Here is a 24,245-nt window from a genome sequence, read left to right on the forward strand (position 1 = left end):
GTTTCACTGCGTTAAAGAGTTTATTTTGGTGTAGATGAGGGACAACTGCATTTCGGAATCAGCCAACACTTCGTTTTTTGAGCTCAAGCTCCGTCAAAGCGGTGGCAGCACGCTTCCTTTCCTGTTCATTCCTCAGTGCGTAAGTCCTTTCTGTTCTTGTCCTTCTTCTGCCGCTCATTTGTCCCACGGATCATTTGAAGGATCTTTTTGGTCAGTTTTGGTCAATTCAAGGTCCGATTTTTCGAACTCCTTAGGGGCCGAGATAACGTCCGAAACATCGGAAAGTTGGAAAAGAACGCATGCCTTTTACTGTCCTTAAAGGACTCAAACCGCCACAGGCACATTCCAAAAAGCTCTGAAGGCCTGTCAGTAGACGTACTAGTCATATCGGTGCTCGGACTGTGACAGGAGATACCGGGTGCACGCGTGTATAATTAAGGAATACATACTGTGTCCCGTGGCAATAGCCCCTTCACACGCTTGTTATGCTTCACCGCAATACTTCTGCGTATGGTTCACGAAGCTGACGTATGCTTACGATTTCAGTACACAGGCGAAACTGACTTTCGGGAAACGGCATTATGCAACGCACCGTTTCTTCCGAGCTTCGAAGCCAATCGTGAGGACCACAAATGCGCAGTCGGTGCCATTGCTGACGGCGGCGAATTCATTAAATGAAAAACACTGCACCCAATAGCAAGAAGCTTAATGGGAGATGCTACTCGAAAAAGGTTTTTTTCATTTCTTGACCTAGAACTTGAAAATTTTAGGTATTAGTAAAGTTTGCGATGCTGATTTCAAAACTGTAATTGGTTTTCTTGTAGCTGCAATAGTTCCAGAGTTCTAACAACTTTGATAACAGAATATAGTTTTTTTGTGCACACTTTTTAGCTTATTAAAAATTTTAACACAGAATCACAATATAGCTCATTTTGCTGCACATGAGCAGTATATTGCTGAAAAGAACCTCAAATGTGGGCATAACATGCTACATTTTTTAGAAAAAATCGAAAGTACCAAATCTATATTTTACATGTCGCCCATCAGCATTTCAAGTTATAAAACAAAAAAATTGTAATGTGTATTGCAGCTTTATATAGATATCAGCACTCTAGAGTGTTTGAAGACGCTCTGTAGAAAATTTCGTTAAGATAGAACAATTTTAAGTGCATGAAAGTTTGTGCACCACATGTCTGAACTGCCTCAAAATACAAATTGAGAAAAGCGCATTTCAAAGTTGTAAACATGTTTATTCTTCAATATACAGTGGTATTTGCATGAAACTTTGTGACAGAATAAAACAATCCACCCTTTCCACAGTCAGTGTCCTTAAAAACGTCCAGAACCATAGGTTCGTCCTTCTCAGCACTGGAGAATGTAGTCGTCAAGGCGCGCTCTCTTTGCCACATGGCGACGATGAGCCCTTGCCTCAGCTGTCTCGCATGCAGACATTCTTTAACTCTTCTGTGGTTACGGGGTTGGCCCAATGTGATCAGTTCATCAGCTGGCAGTACACCAACCTCATGAAGGACGTGTTCAAAGCTTGAATGTCCCTTGTTGAACCATAACACAGCCATTGCGGCTGCAGTTTCCACTGCTGTCCGAGATGCAAACTTAGTCTTCGGACAGAGAAGCCAGATTTTGCTGTTCAGAGATTCTGCACCATTTTGTCTTTCCGTGTAGGCAGCGAACCAACAGTTTTTCATCCGTGAGGCGCTTATATGAAGCACAGCCAACCCCTGAACCTTCGTGAGGATTGGGGTGTGCTCTGATTTAGGCTCCCCAAGAGCTTCAGCTCGCCTGTGTTTGCACCAGGAAGTCGCCCCTTCTGGACAGTATCTGGGGGTGCCTGCGGTGTTTCTGGATGACGAGTGAAAGTATGAGGCCCAGTATTCAGGAGATCACCCGTGTTGGTGGTTGTAGCAATGCGATAATAGTTCTGCAGCTTCTGAATTATGCCATCTTTCAACTTCTCTCCATGTGGTAGACGTCTTGGAAGCTTCCTAAGTGCGGTGCCTAGACGCTTGGCTACGTGATGTGTGCATTCTTCCTTGTCCATAACTAGTTCACGTGAACGTCGAAGCAGCTAGGCCTAGCGTTGCCGCAGGATCTGCATGTGAGAGCACCGGTTTGAGGCGGCGAGGTAATCAAAACGGCCGCGGTGGGGCTTTGATTAATGTCGTTTCGGACCGGCGGTCCCGGCAGAAAACTCGGGAAAATCGTACGGCGAAGGGTTCTTGCGTCCGAAATTTCAGATGTTCTGACACATTGACTCTATGCAGTATGTGGTGGTACTGCGAAGCCGTCCGTAAAGTCGGTCGTTCACTGTGCACTGGCAACTCCTCCAGCGGACGATGGGGCATCAAAGACGATTCGTTACGATTCCTGTCTGTTACTCGACCCAGCATTACCGCGACTTTCGTTCCCTTTCAATAAAATTACAGCTAAATTTCCCTGATAGAAGCACAAATTCCCTGAGCTTTCCGTGACTTTTTCCAGACTACTCAATATTCCTGAGAATTCCAGTTTTCCCAGTTTTCCCGGTTGGTAGACACCCTGGGCGTCAATATTATCACGAACAGAGCCTTAATAATCGATTAATTGAGGTAAATGCGGCACAGTCACCGACCGTTTATTCGGACGTCACAGGGCCTGCGGAAACGTCCGAACAAACAGATGTCCGAAAAAGCAGATTAAGAAAACAAAAAAGAAATCCTTTATTTCCATGCCCTTATTTGGGCTCGGCAGTAGGCCTGAAGAAATCGTGAATGTGCCGTTGCACGCTGTTCCGTTTAAGCGCAATCACATAAGCATGAATCTCGGAGAGGGTCGTACGGTCACTGTAGGCGGCTGAAAGCACAGTCACTGATAATACACGCTCCGCATGCGACGGAAGCGTAGCACATGGTGCGTCATCTTCCGACTCGGAGTCATCGTCCGGCGGCGCAGCAGAAACCTGACGAATGATCTCGCCGTCGTCAAGTTCTGCGCATGTCAGTACAGCAGTATCAGCACCTGTGAAACTGTCAAATGAGACGGTGTCCGGAATCGCAACCCTTGCGCAGGTCTCGGCAGAACATTTTCGGCATCAGTAGGAAGCACATCGAAAGGCGACAAATCCTAGGCCTCCCGGCACCCGCTTTCCAGCACTCCCCAGCGCAGTCTGCGCGGGCACTGTTGGCGCCATTATACACTTGACGCGATGTTTCCGTATGCCGCGTTGCATCACCGCAACCTCGACACAGCACACACAGCAAACATCACCACGCCGTCACGCCGATACCAGTAACACAAACGAAAAACGTGGTCTACTCGCAGTGTCGTGCACAATAAAAAAAAATCAGCTGCTGGATTGCCTTGTAATGGCTTACTAATAGCGACCTCGAACACCCGCACCGGTGCGCACCGGGGCGCCTTGGTGCGCACTTACATCCTCGATCAACCGCACCGTTGCGCACCGACCATCCTCGATCACCGGAAGCGCACCCTGTTGGAGCGGTTTTCCGTTGCCCCGTCTCGCGCCGAGAAAATCGGCGGTGCGCTGGCGTGCTATCCCAGCAAGCACTGCGGGACGCGCGATGCGCGCGCGCACTGCCGACTGCAGAACCGCGGACACACTGGCCCGATGCTGCGGTTGCAACGGAGTTAACGGAGTTAGCTAGTGGAGATGTCGGCAATGAGAAAGGAAGCGCTGCTAGTTGGCGCAATCGATGAGCTTCTTTGAATTTCGTCTGACAGCAAAGAAGACATGCTGCTCGACCTCGTCCAAAAACAATGTGGTGAAGAGCGGCCGAAAAAGGACAGGTTCGTTGAACGGGTCGTCAGGATTAATTATAAAATCCATTGGTGTTAGCTTGCAAGCAAGTATGTCGGAGCACGCAGTTTGACAAGGTTCGAGCGCTTGCCGCGCATGCTCAACACCTGCAAACAATAAAATGTGCGCGCGCACGTTTTGCGCGCCAAGGGCATAGTAGCGCTGCATGCAAGCACCCCGCACGGGGTGCAGTTTTGTCCTCGATGTTGACCCTCCGCAGTGCGCCACCACGGCGGCGCAAAGCACACCATCCTGGTTTCGGGGCAACCCCGGGGCAAGGTGATCGAGGACGCTATAAGCTGAGACCGGAACTGATGTAGCTACGAACCGGGCAGAAACGATGATGATGAGCGGGGATTTGCAGTCGCGCCACTTCGTGGGGCAGCAAGGAGGCTCCGTTCAAAACAAAAATGGCATTCAGCAAGTCGAAACATGCACCGGTCAGAGTCGGTGCATGGTGCTCTCGATCGAGTTTGCTGAAAGAGTGTCCAAAAAATCAGACGCGATCGAGGTTGCAAGGTGTCTGAACTTTCGGCAGTTCTTATACATTATGGTCTAGGGGGAGAATGACGGTGCCGTGAAGGAGACCGAATAATCGAGCATGCCCGAATTTTTGGAGTCCGAAAAATCAGTTGGCGACTGTACGTGATTAGAGACTGCTCCGGGTCGTTCAAGTACTTGCCCGAGGACGAAAGCACTCCTCAGTAAAATTCTGTCACTAGTACTCCATAACTCGTTGCAATAAACATCCTTGTATTATAAGGCAAAATAAAATGCTACTTGTCCAGTTCCATTTTATTTTTAGAAAAAATGACTGATTGAAATTACCTTAAAATGAAGCAGGCGGTCGAAAGGTTTCATTTTCGCTCGGATCCGCACCGCCCACGCTTTCGCATTTCACTTGTTTCGTTATCGTGTAGTGCTTGTATTGTATCGCTGGCTCACGAAACTCGAACGAAATGCAAGTAGCAGAGCATTGAACTTCCACGTGATGTCGCGGGATGCCCGAACGGTCTACGCCACTTGACAAAAAAGTAGCTGTGTGGCAACTTCAGCGCTCTGGCTTAGTATCGCCGTCTGTCGGGGGCCGTTGGCTCAACGACGGCAGCAAGGGGTGGTGATGGCGCATGCAATGTCACCACTCTCCCGGTCGTGTGGTGGGAGATTTGAATTACGAAAAATGTATTAGGACCCTTCAGATGCAATTTTCTCGTAATCTAGGTCTTTTCTTGGTACGAAACAAGCATTGCGAGGTTTCTGGAATGGTATTTAAACAGTCCGCATCGACTTAGTATTTGCCTTTAGCGTCCCTTTCAGACCCAAACAGATTCAGCATCAACAGAGAAGCCTGACAGATCAAATATATGAGAGAAAACTTTTACTAGAAGAAAGCAGAAGAAAGTGCACCTAGTAACACCGTTGCAGGTCACAATGAAATCCAAATACAGCTAATCAAAAAGCTCGGTCCAAAGAGCAAGGCATTGCTGACTAGCCATTGAGCAAGTGATTATGACGAAGAAAATTCCAGTTGGATGGTGTGAAAGCAAGATAAGCCTCATCTACAAAGCAAAGGTGATGGGGATAGGATGAGCTCCTACAGGCCAGTTACAGCATGAAGTCACGGGTGTGACAGAATCCCGTCTGGTTGGAATGGTACATGGAGAAAGATGGTACCGACCAAAAAAAAGGACAGATGGAATGGTATTTCAGCTCCCCCACTAGAGCGTTGTTCACAATGAGGCACAATGATTTTTGCGTCGTTCTTTGAGTACGGCGCATGAGCGGACCCAGGCATCTTGCATACATTGGAAGCAAGTCTCTGTCACTGCGATTAAGTGTATGTGCTGACGTTTGGATGATAAATAATTAGCGAAGCTGTGGCGGAGCCCAAATGCCGTTCCATCTTTCCTTTTTTTTTTTGCTAGTGTCATGTAACTTTCGCCAGTTACGGTAACGGCAGTGATATACAATTGTCCCACCTATCATGCACCAAGATTTTAAAATATTCAAATGCCACGTAGCTGAACCGCTGAGCAGCTTAGAATGGCAGAGCAGCTTATCCATTCTCCTTGGCTTCGCCTTTAAAGGAGCGCGAGATGGGGATGCCTCGTGTCTAGTCGCCTTTCCGGTGAGAGAAGCGACCAGTTTTCCATCACTATCTTACCCTTCCATGTTCTAAGCGCTGTCAAAGGCGACTAAGACGCCTTATACCTAGCCAGGTTCACGGACGACTGCGTACGTGAGATTTCGGAACTACGACGTCAGAACCATTTAGAAATCATTCGTTATGGTGTAACCCATCACGATCAGCTAAAGGCATCTATCGTGAACAAATCAAGGAAATCTTTAGGCACGTAAGATTCACGAAATAGGCAGCAGAAACTCCCAAAACGCGCCGCTGAGGCGTGGCAACTGAGATGCATGCGTCCCTTTTGTGTTCAAAGCGAGCATTTGGTGGACGTTATTGCTGTTAGCATTTTTAAATGAGCGTAGCGCGTTATGAGCTCCATGCTGTAGAAAAACCTCTTGTTGCTGTCTGCCGATTCGTCCGTGAGCAAAAGTTTTCGTATATATATATATATACGTGTGTGCGTACGACTGAGCAGCATATTCATTCGCCTCGGCTCGGCCTTCAAAAGAGCGCAAGATGGTGCCCTGTGTCTAGTTGACTTTTCGGTGAGAAAAGCGACCAGTTTTTCACCATAATTTTACCCTTCCACGTTCTAAGCACTGTCAAAGGCAGCCGAGATGCCTTATACCTACGGGTTCACGACTGACTGCGTGAGATTTCGGAACTACAACGTCAGAACCGTTTAGAAATCTTTCTATATGGTGTAACCCATCGCAATCGCCTAAAGGCACCTATCGCAGACAAATCAAAGAAATTTTTAGGCATATAGCGCCCTTGGGCTGTACTTGACAGCGATAAGGTAGCCTCGCTGCCTACGGTATTATCTACCTGAGCTATGTCGAATGCTCGGTTGCCATAGTCGGAAGTTCAAATCCCAATGGTGAGCTTGAAATCCACCTCCTCCAGTGCACAACATCTGCAGACTTGGAGTGGCGCCTGACACCGGCGAAAGATGCCGAGAGCGAGTGGGGCTATACTAATCCAGGTACAACCAAATTAGGAAGGCTGACTAAGCTTCTACAAGGACACTCCCTCACCAGAACAGGAATTGGCCTCCCTGGTGCAGTATTCGGCCACCACCTCCCAAATGATCCTACAATTCACCCACGGCCCTCAGTCCCCAGTAGCTGCAGAGCGCCTGACCAAGGCAGCGGTCACACCTGTAACGCAGCAGAGGGTGCTAAGAATCTCTGGGTCCGGACAGGCCGCCAAAGGAAACTGACCCTGTGAACCTTTAGTTGCCGAACTCTGTCGAGTGAAGAGGTCTTAGCAGGTCTCTTTGAGGAACTATCAGACATTGTTTGGGATATCATTGGCCTTAGTGAGATTAGAAGAACTGGTGAGGCTTATACATTGCTTAATAACAGACATGTTCCTCTGCTATAGAGGTCTCCCAGAAAAGAAGTAATACGGGGCAGGATTCCTAATCCATAAGGACATAGCAGGCAACATTGATGAATTCTACAACACTGACGAGAGGGTAGCTGTAGTCGTAATAAAACCTAACAAGAGGTATACATTAAAGGTAGTGAGCCTACGCTCCAACATGTAGTCACGATGATGATGAAGTAGATCAGTTTTATGAAGATGTTGAATAAGCAATGAGAAAAGTGCAAACTAAGTGTTCTGTAGTAATGGCGACTTCAATGCAAAAATGGGGAAAAAGCAGGCTGCAATTGGAAACTATGGCATTGACTCTAGGAAAGCTAGAGGAGATATTTGGGTAGAATTCTCAGAAAGGAATAAGCTTCGAATATAGAACACCTTTTTAAGGAAGCGTAGCAACAGAAAGTGGACCTGGAAGAGCCCTAATGGTGAAACAAGAAATGAAATTGATTTCATACTTTCTGTTGATCCCAGCATAGTGCAGGATGTAGAAGTTATAGGTAGGGTGAAGTGTAGTGATCTTAGGTTAGTGAGGGTGAGGATTCACCTCAATTTGCAGAGAGAAAGAGTAAAATTGGTCAAGAAGAAACGGGTCAACCTAGAAGCAGTAAGGGTAAAAGCAGACAAATTCAGGCTAGTACCTGCAAACAAATGTGCAGCCTTAGGACAGAAAGATGAAGATGACATAGAGGCAATGAATGAAACTGTAACTAGGCTGGCTTCAGAGGCAGCCATTGAAGTGGGAGGCAAGGCTCCGAGGCAAACAGTAGGCAAGCTCTCCCAAGGAACAAAGGACCTAATAAAGAAATGACAAAGAAAGAGAGTGGCCAACTCAAGAGATAAGATATAATTCGCGGAACTGCCAAAACTCATCAACAAGGCGAAAATAAGTGATATTCGAAACTATGACGTGAGAAAGACTGAAGAAACGGTACAAAATGGACGCAGCCTGAAATTGGTGAGAAATAAACTTGACATAGGACAAACCAAGATGTATGCAGTGAAAGATAAGCAGGGTAATATCATCAGCAATTTTGAAGATAAGTGAAAGAAGCGGAAGAATTTTATAGTGACCTGTACAATACGCAGAGGAGTCAGGATACCTCCATTTGAAACAATAATGAACAGGATACAGAAACTCCTCCTGTAACTAGCGATGAGGTCAGAAGGGCCTTGCAAGACATGAAACGAGGAAGAGCGGCAGGAGAAGATGGAATAACAGTCGACTTAATCACAGATGGAGGAGACATAATGCTTGGAAAACTGGCGGCTCTTTATGCGAAATGTCTATCGACCGCAAGGGTCGTGAAAATCTGTAGGGGTGCAAACATTACATAATCCACAAAAAGGAAGACGTTAAAGAATTGAAAAATTATAGACCCATTAGCTTACTCCCAGTATTATATAAAATGTTTACCGAAATAATATCGAATAGAGTAAGGTCAACACTGGAATTTAGTCAACCAAGGGAACAAGCTGGCTTCAGGAAGAGATACTCTATAAGGGACCACATCCATGTCATTATTCAGGTTATCGAGAAATCCGCAGAGTATAATAAGCCTCTCTATATGGCTTTCATAGATTTCAAGAAGGCCTTTGATTCAGTAGATATACCAACAGTCGTAGCAACATTACGTCATCAAGGAGTACAGAACGCTTACATGTATACGTTCCAAAATATCTATAGAGGTTCCACAGCTACCTTAATTCTACACAAGAAAAGCAGGAATATATTTATAAAGAAAGGGGTCACACAGGGACACAATCTCTCCAATGCTATTCACTGCGTGCTTAGAAGTATTCAAGCTATTAAATTGGTATGTCTTAGGAGTAAAGATCGACGCCGAATATCTCAGCAACCTTCGAGTTGCCGATGACATTGTTCTTTCAGCAACAATGCAGACGAGTTACGACAAATGATTGAGGACCTCAACAGAGAGAGTGTAGGAATGGGGTTGAAGATTAATATGCAGAAGACAAAGTGATGATGAATAGCCAGGCAAGGGAGCAAGCGTTCAGGATAGCCAGTCTCTAGAGTCTGTGAAGGAGTATGTTTACCTAGGTCAACTAATCACAGGGAACCCTGATCATGAGAAGGAAATTCATAGAAGAATAAAAATATGTTGGATCACATACGGCAGACATTGTCAGCACCTCACTGGAAGCTTACCATTATCAATGAAAACGAAGGTATGCAATCAGTGCATTTTACCAGTGTTGACATATGGGACAGACACTTGGAGACTAACAAAGAAGCTTGAGAACAAATTAAGGACCGCACAAAGATCGATGGAACGAAGATTGCTAGGCATAACGTTAAGAGACAGAAAGAAAACGGTTTGGACCAGAGAGCAAACGGGTATAGACGATATTCTGATTGAGATCTGTGATGCAGGTTCTTTATGTTAATGGTTGGTTAATTTTAATGGTTGGTTAATTGGGTTCTCTGAGGCAGAGCCTCCGAGAAACCAATTGAGGACAAAGCCGTTTGTTCAAAACAACACACACACAAGCTTTTAATAAAACTAGAATGAGGATGAAAAAACATAAAACAAACACTCAAAGAGGCATCACGGGAAGAAACGTGCTGAGAGCTAGGATGGTATTAACAGTACGCGAGTCCGGGCTGACCACGACTGTGAGGGCGCAAAGTAGTCTCGGTGTGGAGAAGCGGAGACAAGATGACGAGAGAAGTCGTGCCGGTCTCGCCAAAGGTCGGGGTGTTCGACCGTTGACCGGGCGACCAGAGCGCGCTGGCTCAGTCTTGGAGAGGGAAGGCAGGTGGCTTGGCGGCACGAGGAGATGTCGGCGGCGCTCTGGCCAGGCAGCTGGGCGTAGAACTCGGGCCCGTAGCCCGCGTGCTCTCATTCTGCACACGGGCGCACAAGCTCGCCAGCCTCGGGCAGCAGTACATGATCGGGTAGAGTGGGGACGCACAGGTACAAGTTGGCAGGCGGCCCCGGTCTGGTGAAGTCCTGGTGGCTCGGGTCTGGAACCCGACGGCCTGTCTTCAACTCCCAGTCCAGTGGCTGAGCTTCGCATGGCATCGCTTCCTGGAACTCATCCCCCCCCTTCTGCCAGCGGGCCTCGCTTTTCTGCCGCTCTGGCCGATTCGTCGTTTGCTCATTGGTTGCTTGAAGCTCTGTGGATTTTTCTGATTGGATTGGCTTTTTTTCTTTTAGTTTCTTTTCTTGCGCCACATGTTCACGTGCGGGACACTCTTCATGGTTGTCGTTTTCCATCCAGCACGAAATTCGCCTCGGCGTGCACACTAGTCGTCTGCTTCTTGTCCTTTCCAACCACCGCACCATGTCGCGCACTACGCACATCAGAACATCAAGAGAAAAAAAATGGAGCTGGGCAGGTCATGTTGCGCCGGTTAGATAACTGTGGGACAATTAGGGTTACATAATGGGTTCCAAGAGAAGGGAAACGCAGTCGAGGATGGCACAAGACTAGGTGGAGCAATGAAACTAGGAAATTCGCGGCCACTAGTTGGAATCGGTTGACGCAGGACAGGGATAATTGGAGATCACAGGGAGAGGCCTTCGTCCTGCAGTGGACATAAAACAGACTGCTGCTGCTGCTACTGTTGCTGCTGCTGCTACTGATGATGATGATGATGATGATGCCACATAGCTGGACAGAACCAAGGTAATGTTGTTTGCTGTCGCTTGGAGATACTCAGATTATTTTTTGCATCCTGCCTAATCACATCATTAGCCTTGATTTATTAATCAACTTTTCAAATATTATAAGTAGATGAAAAGGGTCAACGAGAAAATTGTATAGTGTTATGAAAAACTCCTGATACAGCTTTCTGTTGCTCAATACATGCTACACAAAAGTACTTTTCCGAGTGTGAAAAAAGCCTCCAAATACACGCAAAGTGCTTCCAGCGGCCAGTTGCACGGCAATGTTACAACTGGCCAGCTACGTGGCATTTGCATATTTTTAAATCTTGGTACATGATAGTTGGGACACCCTGTACGAAATGGCAATGCAAGCCATAAAATTATAACTGTAGGAGTGGGTAGAGAAAGATGGTTTACTAGCGGAACTTCATAATGGTTTCAGACCAGGCAGACGGTTTGGAGATAATAGGTTTATACTAACTCAGTGCAGAGATATTTCAGTAGCCCAGAACAGACCATTATAGATAGCATTTGTATATATGAAAGGAGCCTATGACAACATACACAGGGAATTGTTGTGGGATATTCTGAAGCACGAAGGCACAGATGACGATTTCATGGAGGTGCACAGGGAGATATATAGAGACAACCGAGTTCAAGTTGTATCGAAAGGTCGAAAATGTAATGAAGTAGTGCGATTTCACCAAGCACTGAAGCAAGGATTCCCTCTACCTCCATCATTGTTTACGCTTTATGTTAGGGCATAAAACAACAACTGGAAAACAGTCAATTAGGATTTCATATATCATACACACGTAACAAATGGTGCAACAGAAGGTCCCCGCACTGATGTATGTGGGCGACATACTGCTACTAGCGGACAGTGCATGATTTACAGGCACTGACCAATAGGCAGGGCAACAGAACTACAAATCTGAGCCTTAAATGTAGCACAGAAAAATAGGGAATTATGATCTTAGTGAAGAGAGTCCCATAGTCAAGCAATATAAATACCGTGGCGTAAACATAAATGCAGGAAATACTTATTCAAGCACCACCAACCAAGACAATGTGAAAATAAAAGGGACGCTGAAAGTAGTAATAATGAAACATAGGGTAGTTTGGGGCAGCAATAAATATGAGGTGGTGCGTGGCATCGAAAGGAGTAATGGTTGCAGCGCTCAACTTGTAAATGCTATTTTGTGCCAAAAATCTAATATATTGTAGGGGTTGGAAGTTTACCAAAGATCAGTGGGCTGGTTGGCTTAGGGAGCCGACGGTAAAAACACAAGTGCGGCAGTGCAAGGACACATGGGTTAGGCCTTGTTTGAAGTCAGAGAAGCGCAGAGCAAAATTAGTTTTGAAGAAAGACTCCGGAACATGGATCAAAATAAATGGGTGGCTAAAGTGCAAAAGTATTTGCATTTGAAAAGCATGGACATAGTATGTAGGAAGAGGTCAAGAAAGTTGGCAACCAAGGACGGAATAATTGAAAGTGTAAACAGACAACCAAGAGTAATCAGAAAGAAAGTGAGAAAAACAGAGAGAGTGAATTGGATGCAAAGAATAGAAATCAAAAGACCACGGAGATTTACATGAATGAGAAAAAGGGAATTAAAAGGGAAAGTCTGTATGGTAGCACGAAGGGAAGTGCCCTGCGATTTCAGATCTGAGTTGGTTGCTTAAGGACAAAAAAATACCAGACAAAACATTTGCAATTAGATGAGGTATGTGTATGCTGCAGCAAAAATCCGTAGGCCACTACGCACATCCTAAAGGAATGCGAAGGGATTCACCCAGCGAGACCATTCCAGAAGCGCTAAGGATTTAAACTGGACGGAAGCATCAACCGGTCAGCAGTCGAGATAAACAAGAGACGTTTAGAGTATTCGTAGAAGAGAAGCAGGGAAGAGATTGATACGACCGGATCCGTTACAGGCATAGCCAGCGGTACAAGGTATATTGAGAAGATTAAAAACATGTATACAAGAATTGTAGCGGAAAAGCACAGATAGCATACTGAGTAACTCAAGCAGGCTAGGTGAAGATTTGTCCCTGTTCTGTATCAGAGGGCATGCTAATAAATCATCATCGGTCAGAGGCCTTCCATAAGTGGCGCACGGAAATGCGGCGCCTTTATTACTGCATTTAAACTGGAAACCGTCTTCACAGTGACACCATAGCCAGATTTCTGAGTGCAGTGGAACTCTGTCGCTTGCAAAGGTAACTTACTTGCCTTGTCCATCAGCTGTTTGCTTCCCGGTTTGAGAGGCAAAATTAGAGCTTTAACACTGTCTTTTACGGTAACCACATTAAAATTGAGTCTACGAGGAGGAGCAGTAATTCTGGACGGATGAAATAGCCCTTCATCACAGTTCTTCTTAAGCGAGCACTAGAGTCGAAATTTGTTTTACTGGGTGCTGTATGCGAATGTAATTGGCACAGGGAGTATTCTTATAGCAAGAAATGCGTAATAAAAATGACTTGGTCTGAAGTAATGTAAAAATGCAATCAAATAAACATTGACATTCACATAACTAAACTCCCTGGTTTTATTGCTTTGCCCGTATGGGTGATATTATATAAACAAGAAGTATGGTAATTTGTGTTGAGCTGTACAAGTTTGCAATATAAATCAGCAACGTTTTTGCCAATAAAAATAACCTTGTTGTTCTGGGAAAAAAAGAACTATTTCTGGCCTTAGTTGAAATTAAGAAAAATAAACGGGCATGGGCAGGACATGCAATGAGGAGGGAAGATAACCGACGGTCATTAAGGGTTACAGACTAGATTCCAAGGGAAGGGAAGCGTAGCAGGGGGCGGCAGAAAGTTAGGTGGGTGGATAAGATTAAGAAGTTTGCAGGGACAACTTCGCCACAATTAGCGCATGACCGGGGTAGTTGGAGAAGTATGGGAGAGGTCTTTGCCCTGCAGTGGCCGTAACCAGGCTGATGATGATGATGAATCTTTTCGAGGGAAGCCCAGTGTATGTGCGCATGTACTTTTCCGGCGTACTGTAAAAATAAATGGTGCGTGAGCGCTTGTGCTGTGCCGCCCTTCCTTGTCTTCTGCTGCACACTAAGTTTCGATACAGTAATCCAACACCACCTATCCATCCTATTCAAAGAAAGCTTTACTGAAACACAGAAAACACGATAAGATTACATAAACAAATTATCACGGGAGGATTTCAGTTTTTTGAAAGAAGTATGAAAGTGATTAAACAAAACAGAACATGAACTTGCAGCAGAACTTATCATAAAATATTGTCACATAGTGACAGTGAAGAACCAGACAGTAGAAAAACAGTAATAATGAAAACTATTGCTTTATTGGGCGAAGATGAGCCCAGAAACTCAAAGCACAGCAATAGTGGTAAGGCCAGTCGTTGAAATCTGAACTTGCAGTCTAACACGTTGACTATTTATACATGACTCATTGTACATTTCAGTGCAATCGCTGGCGCTTGCGCACATGCTTAGAATGCACATCACTTTTCGCAACACACATGCAATCTGCTTAGGCAAGGTCCTTTTGCTACAGAATCAGTGACATTTGAGAGGGTTTCAATACACGAAGGCATGTTCTACGCTGAGCGACAAGGTTGCAACAGTGGTAACCTGTGAAAAACGGTCACTGGAACAAGATGAATAAGTATGCGTGTCAATATTTCAAAGTGCTGCTCTGCTTCTTTCCGACACAAAACTGAGCTGTACTCACAGCTGCCTCGGTGTGGCTGAGGAACAGTAGGAAGGCGAGGCGACCCAGGGCAAACAGGGAGGTACCCATGGGCAGCTGGTGCAGCACATAGCGCAGGAAGCCCACCTCACGCACACGGGACAAGCTTGCCACCAGCACCGCTTCTGGTGCTGAAAGTGGGGCGAGGGTGCTTACACATGGTGGCCATCCTTATGATGAAATGTTTGGCAAAAGAAAAAAATGACAAAAATATAGGCGCTAGTAAATCAAATTGTTGCAATGAGACAGCAGGACAACAGCATCAGTACTGAAGTGAACTACAGTGCAAAGTGTTTGTTCAGTCAAGTTCCATTATCTAACCATGATGGTACCAACGAGATTGACCGAATCAACCAGCAGGTCGAACTGTAACAGCCAGCATTCCTTCTGCCCAATCGCTTTCTGTCCTTTCCTATTTTCTAGTAAATGCTGGACGTTTCTTAACAATGTCACGGTTCTAACTTGCTGTATGAACTAAGCAAAAAAAATTGTGGTGCATCTATCTCTAGATGGTCGGCGACATTACTGCGATAAGAAATCTTACAAAGAATGTGTAACTAGGTGATGTTTTTCTAACATGTTATATTCTTAGGGTACTTGGCACACTTTCCGGGGGCTTTGTTTGTTTTATGTATGTTTGTATCTCACCGTTTTTCCACCTACTTAGTATGTCACTGGTTAGTCCATGGTCACATAGCGTATCAGGCTGCTGTGCTGACAACAGGTTTCAAAACAAACCGTCGGACCAACCTGGGTCCCTGGGTATGTACCAATGCGTATATATCGGCCACTCTTCAATGAGCTTCTTTCACACTGACATGGGCCACTGTAGATGTGGGACGGGGTAGGTATCGCTGTTCATGCCAACTCTTTCATGCCGACTTGGAGCACTTGGTGCGGGCCAGTAGGTGTGTGCCGCTCTTCAACAACTACATCCAGCCAACTAGCGCAAAAGTGTGCAATCCTACGTTTGATTACTAGTACATCACGTCCTTTTATGTGTGGTCATCTAAGGTATTTTGTCAATATAATAAACCACTTACGGAAATAAAAATCGGTTGAAATTTAGTGCCGCTCCTTGCCATCCTTCCTCGTCCATGTTGTCACCTATGCAATGTGTTCCCAATAACTGTATCACACCAAATAACCCAAGTCTGTAATCCTAGATTTCATTTCCAGCACACTGGAACTTTTTATGTGTGGTCATCTAAGGTATTTTGGCGACACTATTACATTGTAGAAGTCACATATAAAGATGTATGTAGAATATTTACAAGGAAGGGACAACAATGCATAAATAAGATGGCTGTCGAGATCAATTCCATCTGTATACATTAAATTGTCGTCTTCTGACTGGTGCCACTCTTTTTTGCACCTTAACCTAACCTTCGCATGTAAAGGGGCCGTCTCGACGCTAACTATAAGGGAGGTGAACTCGAAGCAAAGTAAGGCTTCAGCCGGGACCATGCACGACGTCTGTGAGGACACGCGAGTCTAGCGGAGCGATCTCGTAGTTGGCATCGCCAGGCTGACGCAATATCATGTAGGGCCCTGTGTAGCGTGGCAGCAACTTTTCAGACAAGACGACGCGGTGACATGATGACCACAGGACAGCGGAGCTGGGAGAAAATCAAACGTCCCGATGTCGGCTGTCATATCGGATCTTCTGCGTGGCCCGAGACTCAGTGAGCCGGGAGCTGGCAATCTAGCGTGCCGTGCGAGCCCGGGTGAAGACGTCTTGAGCGTATTCAGTGGGAGTGTTCGTCGAGGAAGGAAGCAATGTATCAAAGGGCAAGGAAGGGTGGCAGTCGAACAGAACGTAAAATAATAATCTTTATTTCAGACAACAAGGTCTTGGATACAAGGGCAAAAGGCAGATGTGCTCTGCCTAACGGCACCCAGGCACCCGAATACACACTCAGAGCATGTAGCAACAGAAAGAACATAATACACTACCGTTACATACACAACACAGTTTTATGCAAAGTAAACAACCGAACAAGGTACAAGCTTTTACAATCATAAAGGAAAATTCCTACAAATAAGGAACCCTAGGATCATAAAACATTCTGTATACATAACCTATATATTATTAGGACAGGAAAGAAGGTAAGCTTTAACATTCTTTTTTAAAGAGTTCAGGGACATGCTTTCCTGAATAATTTCTATGGCCTGTGTATGTCTGTTGAGAAGGCTGGGAATTAAGTATGAAAGCAATTGGGTTCCATAGTTGGTCCTCACAAGTGGAGTTTTGTAATGGTCGTGCCTTAATTCGTAAGGCAAATTACTACTAGAGTGCAATTCAAGATATTTAGAAGGATCGAGCTTGATTTCGTTATAGACATAAGAAAGCAATTTCAACTCATATATTTGATTCACTTTTAGAAGAGAGTGTTCGAAAAGTAGAAACCTGCATGGTCGTTATACGAGAGATTTTTGACATATCGTATCGCTTTTTTCTGTAATGTTATCAATCTATTATGATTAGTTTTGGTTGTAGACCCCCATATCAGTATACAATAGTGAAGATGTGGACGTATTAGTGTAATATAACTGCCATTTCAGCCATTTCGGAACCAGGTTTCTAATCTTGTAGAGCACACAGAGTGACCTTGATACTTTGGCATGAATTTCATTATTATGCTGGGACCAGCTCAAGTGTTCATCAAAAAGGACACCTAAACACTTGTAGAATGAAACATGTTCAACTACATTGTTTTCAAATGTAAGTTTATGTTCAGAATCATCAGGTTTGTTGCGTGCTTTAAATACAACAACCTTTGTTTTATTGACATTTAATTCGAGTTTATAGATATTCAACCATAATGACAATTAATGCAAAGGGTGAAAAGCCAGCAGTACCATGATGGCACAAATTATAGATGAAGGTCACAAAGGGTAACATGCTGTCCCAGTCAGTGGTCGTAGGAAACATACATAGATAGCATTTCTGTCAACGTGCGATTGAGCCACTTCATCAGTGCATTTGTCTGAGGGTGTTAGGCAGTGGAAAGCTTGTGCTCGGCAGAACAGGAGCGAAGTAGGCCTTCTACTACTCAGGACAACAAGATGCGGCCGCAATCAGTGAGGAGCTGCCTGGGTGCGCCACAATGGAGGACGACGTCATGTAAAAGGAAATCTTCCACCTCAGTAACACAGCTTGTGCGCAAAGCTCGCATGATCGCGTACCGGGTCGCATAATTTATTGCCAGATTTCAACGTCGGAAAAGGGCCACGATGATTGAGACCAATGAGAAAGAATGTTTCTGAGGGCACATTGATGGGGTGAAGGCATCCAGCGGGCAACACAGCAGGTTTTTTGCAGCGCTGACAGAGCGCACAGGCTGCAACATAACGCTGCAAAGAGTGGTACAGGCCTTGCCAGTAGAAGCGGCGGTGTATGCGTCCGTAAGTACGCAAAACGCCGAGATGGCCCGCAGTAGGGGCATCATGCAACTGCTCAAACTGACGTCCAGAGATGGATTGGTACGAGTAAAAATTCTAGTCCTTCAGGGCGTAAGCTGCGACGGTAGAGAATGTAGTCGCAAACCACGAACATGCACAGCGTGGGCTCTGAATGTCCAGAATTGAGATGATTGGTGAGAACACAAAAGGAATCATCATGCTGTCGTTCAGTACAGATGTCGTGCAGACCAGAAATGGCCAGGATGCAAGAGTCTGTGTCATACACATCATATTCAGGGCAGTTGATAGTATGACGGGAGAGGCAGTCGGCATCCTTGTGCAAACGGCCTGACTTGTATAAAACCACATATGAATATTCTTGGAGCCGTAGCGCCCATCTGCCCAATCGTCCAGTGGGATCTTTAAGTGAGGAGAGCCAGCACAAAGGGTGGTGATTGGCAACCACAGAAAATGTGTGGCTGTGCAAGTAGGGACGGTATTTGGGAACAGCCCAATCCAATGCCAGGCACTCCTGTTCGGTAATTGAAAAATTTCTATCGGCGGGTGACAGGAGGCGGCTGGCGTATGCAAATACGAGCTCTGCGCTACGCTGCCACTGAACAAATAGAGCCCCAATTCCATGGTCACTGGCATTCTTGTGAAGTTCAGTGGCAGCAAAAAGGTCACAATGAGCCAGCAATGGGACAGCCTTGAGCAAGCGTAAGGGGACTGAGAAGGCTTTGGTTTGAGCAAGGCCCCACGTGAAAGCAACGTTTTTCTTAAGTAAATGGGCGATTGGGCAAGCTGTTTCGGCAAAATTCTTGATAAAACGACGGAAATATGAGAATAGCCGAACAAAGATTCTTATTTCAGCGGCAGAAGATGGAACAGGAAAGTTCTGGACAGCACGAATCTTGTTAGGGTCGGGTTGAACACCAGCAGCACTGACGAGATGGCCAAGAATGGTAATTTGACGACGTCCAAAGTAGCATTTGGATGAGTTCAACTGCAAACTGGTGTGTCAGAAAACAGCAAGAATTGCTGATAGATGAGTTAAACGACTTGGGAAAGTTGTGAAAAGACTGCGGCATTGTTTAGATAACACAGGCATGTGGACCAGTATAGCCGCAAAGTAAAAAGTTCATTCTTTTGAAGGTTGCCGGGGTATTACAAAGGCGAAACGGCATAACTTTGAATTGGTAGAGGCAATCAGGTGTTACGAAGGCAGTTTTCTTACAGTCAATGTCATCTACCGAGATCTTCCAATAGCTTGACCGGAGGTCTATCAATGAAAAGTACTTGGCTCCGCGCAAGCAGTCCAAGGCGTTATGAATACACGGCAAGACATCCTTGCATGTGATATTGTTGAAGTGTCTGTAATCCACACAAAAGCGCGAACTGCCGTCCTTCTGCTAGACAAGGACCACAGGGGATGCCCACGGACTGCAAGATAGCTTGATGAGTCAACATCATATCGACTTTTCATTGTACAACTTGTGATTCAGCATGTGTATGACCGGCGGCGTATCGGATTGGCGCCTCTGATGTAAAGCAAGCATTCGGCCAAGCCAAGCATTCGGGGTGACCCCGAATGCTTGGGCTAAAGGGCGGCCGTCAAGGTAAAAAATGTCGTGGTAAGTTTCCAAGAGACGGCAGAGATCAGCAGCTTGTGCCGGGAGATCAGATGCAATCATCTTGCTAAGTTTGTCTGTGAGAGTCTGTGAATCGGAGGTTCCTATAAAAGGCAATGGAATTCCGGCATCAAGAGCCGATATCTTGCAATGGTTCACAGGCGAGATGTCTCCCAAAGACATGCCTTTGGGAAGAATTTGAGTCGAGCAGTTAAAATTAAGGAGAGGAAGCGAAGTCTGATAGCCTGTAACTGAGCACGGTATGGGGGATGGCCAAATTCATTTCAAGCATTATGTCAGCAATGGGACATGGTTCACAGACTATCAAGAACAGATGGGAACGACAACAGAGTGACATACATGGTAGCTTGAGGCGACAGGGAGAGCATTAAAGTGTGTGACTCGTGGACTATAGCAGCAGTGGCGCAGTTCAAGCTGAATGACACTAGACGCGCAATCAGAGAGGGCTGAACGGGACGATAAAAAGTCTCAGCAGAGTATAATGTCGTAAGGGCATTGTCACAAAATGGCAAACAAAACAGGCACCCCACAATGCCAACGCGAAGGTGCACATGCCAAGCATGGTAGGCGTTCTTCCTTCGGCGATGCAGAGGATGCGTGATGCAATTGGTGTGAGAACCTTGTTCAGGTGTCGGCGCAATTGGGCACTCATACAGATATGTGTGCGCCAGTGTCAATGAGTGCTGACACACTGACGCCATCGACTAAAACGTCCATTAAGTTCTGTTTGAGTAGAACTTGCTGTTGGGCGTGTTGGTTGAGATCTAATGAATACATTGTTGCGCTAACAGGAAAATAAAGACGTAGGAGGGCAAGTAAATGATAGGTCGAGCACTGAACTTCAACTGATTTTATTCTTGCAACAGAGCAGGGAGAATCAAGAAATGTGCATGCATACATCAGTGTTGTCTAGAGCAATTACAGTGACGCTTTTAACAGCTTCATCTCCTTGTCAAACAGAAAAACAGACGTATCAATAATGCAACTTGTGCCTCTCTTTTTTATGTGATATGCCTCCAAAAGTTATCTTGCTAATGTATCATCACTCCTGCCAATTATCTGAATTTCACGCAACAGTGGCTGGCATATGCCTTCCATGCAAGCCATGCAATCTGCAAGTAAATCCGCATCACCTTTTTAATTACATGCTATTTTGTAAATAGCATGCTACGACATTCTATTTACACAATACGTTGGCGGGCTAGTTGGTGCTAGTTGGGCTAGCCGTGACACCACCGCCGGAGAGTTATCGGAAGCATTTTTCATTCAGTCATTGGGGTCACAGTGCACTAGTGTGCCTTCCTTAACCTTGCACAGCGCTGAATTTGGTTTTTTGGATTCTGACGCATGAGTGCGCTCTTCGGATCGGATGTTGGTGGTTCCACCGCATGGTGCTCACTGCGCATGTTCCTCTGGTTTGAGCGGTCTATAAAGGAATGACGCAATAAAATGATGTCAGTTGAGAGTAGCGCCTTGTCCTGGTCGTCTTTCTTGTGTCTGTCGTTTTGCGTTAAACAAAGTATTCATGCTATTTACACATGAAATCTCTTCCTACAGTTCTCTTCTGTTTTTAACTTTTGACAAAAACCACGTCTGTTGGCACTAGAGCCCACGTGCCCGGAAGGAATTCCTGCTGTACGATTAAGCACATTCAAAGTTAGTTAAAAGAGCAATAGTCACTCTTTGTCTTGAGTCTGCTCTCATGAAGTCACGCCCTCATGCGACGCAAGCTAGCTTTGATATGCAAATGGCAAGGCTACAACACACAGCCGGCTACCCAAGCTCAGTCACAGGGGCGGTGTCAAGAACATCACTCCAGAAGGTGAAGGGAAAGCACATGTCTAGCCCTGTCCAAAATGGATGCAAACCCGCAGTGGTGCCATATGTCCACAAACTTTCCCACAACTTGAAGAAAGTCGCTAATAGGTTTGGTGTACCGGTTGTTTTCTCCGCGCCACGCAAGTTGGCTGGACTGTGTCCGCACGTAAGCTGCGTTGACAAGTCAGGATGCCAGAAAAACCATACTATACCGTACACGAAATGTGCAACGGGCAGTATATACAAGATACCGCTGAAATGTGGGAAGACGTAGTGGGACAAAAGGGGAGATTTGTAAATGACCGGGCCCGGGAGCATGAATTGTATATAATTAACAAAAGCAATGTGTATTCACCTGTGCATTGCATGGTTTGCTTGGCAGGCAGATACCAGCCACTAGTGTGTGAGATTAAGATAATTGGCAGGAGTGGTGATACATTAGTAAGAGAACTTTTAGAGGCATATCACACAACAGAGGTACAAGTTGCATTAGTGATACATCTGTTTCTCTGCTTGACGAGATACAGCTGTTAAAAACGTCACTGTAATTGCTCTTCACAACACTGATGTACGCATGCGCGTTTGTTGATTCTTCCTGCTCTGCTATAAGAATAAAATCGGTTGAAGTTCAGCGCTCAACCTATTGTTTCTTACTTGCCCTCCTAAGTCTTTATTTTCCTGTTAGTGCAACAATGTATTCATAAGTTTTGTTCAGTTGGCAAATCGATCAGAGGGTTTCGCGGTCGAATCGTCAATGCAGCTGCATTGGGACCTTCATCGCTTAATTTTCCAGAGACCGGCGTCGGGGCTACGTCGGGGACGGTGGGCAACGAGCCTGTGGCGATAGCAACGATGGTAAACGCGCTAGTGGCGAACAGGACTGGTGACATCGGAATGACGATGAGGAGCATGAGCATCATTGTTTGGCTGTTGCAGTGCCGATGGATGCTGGTAATGACGTTCGCTCTGATCGGGGCGATCATAACTGGTGAATGGAGGTCACAGAGGGGAGGAGACAGTATTGCTGTTAAAATGGCGAGTAACGTGACCAATACGCCGGCAGTGCAGACAAAACAGATTAGCCGATCGTCTGCGGTTCCTCACTCGGTTGAATTTCGGTAGCGTGCAGGATACCGCTCACCAGTTGACGGACCTGGAGTATGAGGCAGCTGTGAAGCGGCAACAGCACATACAGAATGAACTCCAAGATTATTCAGTTCCTTGTGGACTATTGCCAGCACAAATGGTGCTAGGCAAGTTGTTTGGCTCACTGGGATGAGAAAAAAGGGATGCAGGAGCCTTAGCTTTAAGTTCTCGCCGCACTATCCATGTCAGGTCATCTGATGATGATGGTCGCTGCACTCCTAACTTGTCATCACAAAAGGATGTCGCAGCTGTGCTCGGCAGACGTGCGAACAGCCTTGCAATACAGCAGCTTTTGGCCTGCTCAAAGCAATGACTCTTTTATGATGTCCTGTGCTTTTCCACAATTCTTGAACATGACCAGATTGAAAGCATCGTCAGCGATCCTTTTCAGTACCAGGGTGTCTACCAAGTTGACACTTCCAAATTGCCTGAGTTTTCCAGGTTTTCCCTGAGTACCTTTGCAGAATTCCCTGAGTGACGCAGAACTGTTTTATGTCAAGACGGGCTGAAACCATGTTGCCCGACGCTGTCACTCTAGTAAGCATATGAAAAAGTAAAGAAAGACGACTTAATCCAGTTTGAATACTAAGGAGGTGTGTTTATATTATTCAAAAAGAGAATAGAAGGGAGGGGCTAGTAAAATGAACAGCAGGTAGAATGTCTTCGCAAACATTTGCAAATTGAGTCGGACATTCTCAAATACGAATAAAAAAGAAGTGCATACAGAAGCAAACATTTTCGAATATGAGCTATTTCTGTCAACTGATAGCAAGCTGTCAGTGTAGAAAGATCTTTCGGTAGTATGAGCCTGAATTGAGAAAAAATGCTGCTGAAACTCGTCATCGAAATCTGCAAGTTTTTAGCAATCTCATGCGACGCCATGCCAGTATGTAAGCGCACCAATAAAAAATTGTTCCTCAGCAATGTTATGGTGACCTGTTTATCTTTATATTTGACAAGCTGAGGTTTTCGCTCAAGAATAAAATTAAGAACATGCTTTAAAACGTTTGACGAGGGTGACCCTGTGTAATACAGCAGGTCCTTTGTAGTTTGCATGTTTTCCAAACACAGAGTTGTTACTTTTATGTCATCACAACATGCTTTCCACTGTCTTAAGCCATTGTTGGCTGGCGCAATTCTCTAGCTCAAGGCACTCAGATTGTTGCTCTTCAGCAGCCGCTTGTTGTTGAAGATACTGAATGTGGCTAAAGTTCTCTTTGTTGCGTTGAAGCTCGTTTGAGTGTTGCACATATTTGCCTTTCTGCGCATAGCTGTTGCCGAAGTTGCACATGACAGAGTGTCATCCCGAATTTGGCATCCTTTGTCCAGAGGGCTGGAATAGGGCACAGAGTCATCCTGATAGTTGTCTGGAGGCATGCTTTCACTTATATCAAAGCTGGCCACGCCTTCACCTTCTGTGTCTTGAATAACAGTGGCAGGTGGTGCTTCACCTGTACCAATACTGCCACAGGAAGTTGTAGATTTCGCACCTAAAGATATAGAAAAGTTAATACTGAAAA

General features: G+C 45.5%; 1 protein-coding gene and 1 pseudogene across 4 annotated transcripts in view; both read right to left on the reverse strand.

The window, feature by feature from the left end:
• The window catches only part of mtTFB2 (mitochondrial transcription factor B2), a 212,234-nt gene that overhangs the window by 58,193 nt on the left and 129,796 nt on the right, over positions 1 to 24,245 (reverse strand). For all 4 annotated transcript variants that reach the window (XM_075698286.1, XM_075698283.1, XM_075698284.1 and 1 more), the window contains one exon: positions 14,687 to 14,835. In XM_075698286.1, the coding sequence (XP_075554401.1) occupies positions 14,687 to 14,835 (149 nt within the window). The remainder of the gene's footprint in view (positions 1 to 14,686; positions 14,836 to 24,245) is intronic.
• LOC142588052 (uncharacterized) lies at positions 1,363 to 2,059 on the reverse strand (annotated as a pseudogene).

Source organism: Dermacentor variabilis, chromosome 7, assembly GCF_050947875.1.
Source record: "Dermacentor variabilis isolate Ectoservices chromosome 7, ASM5094787v1, whole genome shotgun sequence".
NCBI lineage: Eukaryota > Metazoa > Arthropoda > Arachnida > Ixodida > Ixodidae > Dermacentor > Dermacentor variabilis.